Source organism: Aplysia californica, unplaced genomic scaffold (genome assembly GCF_000002075.1).
Source record: "Aplysia californica isolate F4 #8 unplaced genomic scaffold, AplCal3.0 scaffold00565, whole genome shotgun sequence".
NCBI lineage: Eukaryota > Metazoa > Mollusca > Gastropoda > Aplysiida > Aplysiidae > Aplysia > Aplysia californica.
This window is the reverse complement of record NW_004797835.1, coordinates 6,889-12,232: the sequence shown is the minus strand read 5'-3', so window position 1 is coordinate 12,232 and position 5,344 is coordinate 6,889. Positions and strand designations below refer to the sequence as shown.

Genomic DNA, 5,344 nt, shown 5'->3' with positions numbered 1-5,344 from the left:
GAAATTAGATGAGAACCTTTCAATCTTTAACCCTTTCCCCGGTATCATATTTCATGTCTTATTCCTAGTGACTGTGTGGTTTACACCTGTACACTTTAATATAAGTGAAATATGAGCATATTCTCAAACCCAGTGACTTGATGGGTTACGCCTTTACACATTATTTGAGTAGAAGTTTGTAGTGTCACATGCATATGGATGGTCAGTCGTATTTATACAATTAACAAGCTTTGATTTAATTGAATCATATTACTTTTAAAAATTGTGCTAAGATGACTTAAAATTAAGCACAAATGTAAAATCTCTCAAACTCTGATCAGGAAGTATGGCAACCACCAAAGGATTCTTTGAAGTAGGCTTGTGATTCAGACTCCTAAATTTTCTTCTGATGCTGATGTAATGGCTAGTTAAGCCAAACGATTAGTGTTGGGGACAAGAAAAATGAGAGGATGTGGTATCTGAATCCATTCCGAGATGCTTGAACTCCATTATTCAAAAACATCCTTTGAATCAAAGAAACAGGATTATGTATTACCCGGGGCCCTCATGGCCTAGGGGTTAAGGTGTTCGCCTCTCATTCAAAGGTCCCGGGTTCGAATCCGGGTAGCGACCGAAAAATTTTCTTCTCTAAAACTGTCTCCATTCACCTCTGTTCTGTCATCTGCTTTCATCTCCATTTTCTGCCCCCACACCCTCACCTCCTCTGGGCTTTTGACTCTTTCTGCAGCCTTTCTACTGCTACTCCTTGACTCCTTTTACCTCTGTCTTCAGCCACACCCCTGATCTTCTGGTAGGAAAAATGTACACTTAGCCTTTTAGGACAAGGGCGAGAAATCTTGGAGGTCCCGGTGCAAGTTGCGCACGTTAAAGATACCTTGGTGGGCTAAAATCGATAAGAATAGGCTTCGGCCACCACCCGGGTAAAATTCAAAATTTTCTACCAATTGAAATTGTTTGGTGTATCCCGCGCGCTCATATGACATTATGCAGTTGTATGGATCGTAAAACACTTACCGTAAAAAAAAATATTAAAAAAACCTATTACCCCCGGGGCGGAGCCACTGACTGTGTCTTTAGGCCATTCCCAAAGGGGGAAACATTAACATCTTGAGTTCTTATGCACAGTAGAATTGTAATGTAAATGGGCTGATTCGATCCATGTCATACTCCTAACTGTGCCTGAACTGCAAAAGGGAACTGCTGCTTTTTCTTTCCTAATCCTTACTATCATCATTTTCCTCTACTTCCTTTGTATGCTGTTGAAGCCAGAGAGGTGAGCAGAGTAAGTCTCATTCCCTGTTAGGGCTTCCCTGTTGACATCCACCCCTTGGCGCTCATATGACCTTATGCAGTTGCGAGCGCCGTAAAACTAAAACTAACTACATTGAAGCAGGCATTCCCTTTTGTGCTATTTTGGATTTTGTTTTAGTGTTCACAGAATGGAGATCGACCAACGCCTACACGGTGCTGAAGTTGAATAGAATTGAAATAGCTCGCAGTATTTTTTAGATTTTGAATCCAAATGTATATATGGTTCAACTAAAAGATAATGAAGTGCAAAATGATGATAAAAATGTCGATCTGACATTTGAAATGAAAAGACGAGATGGATCACCTGTCGACAAAAGCTGTAGATCTAAGAACAATGATTCATTGAAGGGAATTTAAATACCCACCCAGTCCTTGGCTCAAAAGGTTACAGATCTTGACCTTAAAAAACGTTGTCCAGCTGAAATTCTTCTTGATCTACTTCAAACAAGTAACAAAAGAATCAAAACTGTAACAGTAATAGACATGCCTACGACCAGTGCATCTGTATAATATGATGACATCAATGATAATTCAATAACTCAAATTTTGTTACTGGCAATAATAAACCTTGTGTAAATTCAGTTTTCTTTGGCTCTGTTTTTTTGTACAATACAGTTGAACCTGCTCTAATGGCCACCTGTATAACAGAATCACTTATACAAACAGCCACTCCCCATTTCTTCCCTTGCATATTCTTTTACATTACAATTACACTGTAGGTAGACCACCTGTCTTTGACGAGCATGCTTGCCCTCAACAATAGGTGGCCGTCTTAAACAATTTGGACTGTAATTTTATAACAGAAATGGCAACACATTCACAAAATCAGTAGAAATATTATGCTTGGATAATTAGGAAAAAACATTTTGGCCCCTAAAATGTTTTATTTTTATCAACCTCTGTAGAACATGAACAGCAATAAGAAACAGTAAAAAAAATCTTTATGTTTTGTAAAGATCAATATCTCAGGCTGAAAATGGCTAATTTTCATTATTCTAACTTAAGTAGTTACAGAGCAGATAATTTTTTAAGTTGAGTAAAAATCCTCAGCAGGCAATATCCCAATTTTAGTCAAGACTCATTATTATATTATTATATGATGATCATGAGGGTCATGTTGAGGATCTGGTGGAGTTTGAATAGAATAGTAAAAATTAAACCTTTAATGTGTTATATTAAATGTGGTCACTGGGTGGATTACACCCAGTCACTGAGGAAAGGGGTAAATGTATTTCAAACTCCTTTTGCCACTACTTGATAAAGAATGTTTGAATATTTAATACTTTAAACTAATTACATGCTTTTTGGTTCTTCAAGGTCGCATGGGCAATTTGACTCAGGCTTTGAAACTGATCATGGAGCGCTTAGGAGATGTGAACCATGCCATTCTTTTCTGTATGGAGCAAGCAGATGAGGAATTGTGGGAAAACCTCATAGACTATGCCATGAATAAGCCACGTGAGTTTGTCAGCCTTAATTTTGGATAAGTAATTTTTCTGTTTCCCCACCAAGTCTCTAATTTCTCATACAAATGTCTCCTTGGTGTTGTTTCAGTTCCCATCCATGCATTTCATCAATGTCCTCGAGTGTTCATTAATCAATATTTAAATGGATTGCTGTCTTTTTTCTTCTTGTTAGTTCTTTTTATGTAAAAGTGCTTATTTATAGCCAATTTATACAATTCACTTGTAAGATGCTAAATATCTATGCTATGTTTTCTTCCACATTGAGGCTTGCTTCATGTTGGTGACTGATTTTGTGGGGAGTTTTCTGTTTTAAAAAATGCTTTTCATCATGTTGGTGACCCTCAGAGTTCATCACAGCATTATTGCAAAACGTCGGAGCTCACATTGACCCAATCAAAGTTATAAGCCGTATCCAGAAAGGTATGGAGATCCCAGGATTGAGGGACTCATTGGTCAAGATCCTACAGGACTACAATCTACAGGTACACAACTTATCACATACTGGAATGTTATGAGTAAATGTATGAAGGCTACTCATGACATTTGGGGTGTGACCACATCCCACTGGGACCGGGTCTCCACAGCATGACGACACCTTCTTCTTCCCAAACTTATCAAAAACTTTCTCAGCACAAGGGGATTCTATCTGAATTGACTGTCGTGATTTTACCATCCTTATCATGAAACCAGAACGGGTCAATCACACCCCTGTAGCTCAACGCTTAAGATGTGGAATTTTGCATTTTACCCAATTTTGGTTGAAATTTTTAAAACTTAATATTTCTCAAAAGTGTTGATTGATTTACCTTTTATTTACAAAGTTGACGTCCCCCTAGTTGAATTTTATTTACTTAAAGTTTTGATAAAAATTACAGTGGAGATAACAAGTTATTGCCACTTAAGTTGGTCCTCTTTTTTTTAGACACCCTTTTATATATACATATATATATATGGGGAATTCTCCTGAAAACTTGAACTTGCGCATACCCCTTACTGCAAACACCATAAATATCTTTCTTTATATCAAATTATTGTTAAGATGAGCTAAGCCATTGGGGAATAGGTTGCCGAACCTGGACTAGGCAGAAAATATCTAATGAAATGATATGCTGAAACAGTGTGGGGTTTTTTGGTTAAAAAATCAGCATTTTTTAGGTATGAAAACGTAACATTCACCAGAGACAGTTTTCATCCGAAGATTTTTCTAAGAACTGCCTGCTTATCATTTTCGTAATTATGTGTAAATACTGATCTTAAGGGGAGGTGGCTAATGAAAATGCCAAAACTCAGTTCCAACCATTTTGTAGCCACTTTGTATGCATCAATGGATACATACACTTTAAAAAAGAGGTTTTGTGAAATAAAAAATTCATTTTTTATTTTTTTGTTCTTGTGGCGGCAAAAAATGGCGCTGATTCAGCAAAATTTCTTTATATTTTATAAACAGTGTTTCTACAAAACCAATAAAGATAAAAGCTTCATACTTGGTATACTTGGTATATATGCTATAAATTGCTTGCTTCTCCTCCTTACAGAATCAGATTTCAAATATCTATCATACGTTTTCAAAATTTTACCCTCACTTTGACCAATGTTCAGAATTCCATATTAGACGATGCTGAAACACAAAAATGCCAAATAACTCAAAACAGAATCAATATTCAGGAAAAAATCTCTTGTAAGGAGGAGGGCACTTATCTTGGGAATAATGTGTGAAAATTTCAATGAAATCTGACTGTTAGTTATTGAGATACACTTTCTATAAAGTTACCAGTTAGTCGAAAATGCAATTTCGAGAAAAATGCAAACAAAGTTTTCGAAACATTGTGCAATCACAAACATCTCAGTTTTCACTAAAATCTAACATTATTCAGCAACATACATCACGTTGACACAGCGCAGGCCATTTAAAAAGCTTTTTTGACAAGTTTTTACATCAATTCCATGCCCCCCCCCCCCCCCAACTGTCCTCTCATAATTGAATCTCCGCCCCAAGAATGTAAATTCTCATTTGTCTTTCAGTTTCTGTTCTTAAATGGGAGAAGAAGCAAAAATACCTATGTAAGGTAATAGGACATCCAAGGGCTTGTGTGAAAATTTCAACCAACTCTGACTGTAACTTTGTGAGATCTAATCAAAATAGTGCAGCAGATTTGGCAGAAAAGTCATCATTCCGAGAAAAACGAGAATAAAGATTTTGCATGCTGACATGCCCGTCTAAATTTATATGTTAATGTTGCCATACTGAATTGTTTAGGTAAATTGAGTTTGTTGTTAGTCTTTTCCACATTAAAAAATCTTTAAATGATTTGGCAGGTGACTGCCTTTCTTAGAATTAGAAGAGTCGAGATTTTGTCGAGCCCCCCCCAAAAAAGCTGCCACCTCCCCTTCATTTTCTTCCCATGTGTTTTGGTTTTGCAATGGTGGAATCTAAGACTAAGCAACTAAGAAAGGCACACAGTAAGCTGGCACTACATGATACTATCTAGATCTGTATATTTTCTCAATTTATTTTATCCTATAATATATATTTCTGCACAGTCACTGCTTTCAATCATGTTGAAGGG

General features: G+C 36.7%; 1 protein-coding gene across 2 annotated transcripts in view; it reads left to right on the top strand.

Annotated features, from left to right (window-relative positions):
* LOC101864013 (vacuolar protein sorting-associated protein 41 homolog) overlaps nt 1–3,259 on the top strand; it is a gene marked incomplete at its 3' end in the record, with an annotated part of 77,580 nt that extends 74,321 nt beyond the window's left edge. For both annotated transcript variants that reach the window (XM_005106946.3, XM_035972046.1), the window contains 2 exon segments: nt 2,629–2,769; nt 3,123–3,259. In XM_005106946.3, coding sequence (XP_005107003.3) covers nt 2,629–2,769; nt 3,123–3,259 — 278 coding nt within the window.
* Nucleotides 3,260–5,344: the final 2,085 nt, after the last annotated feature.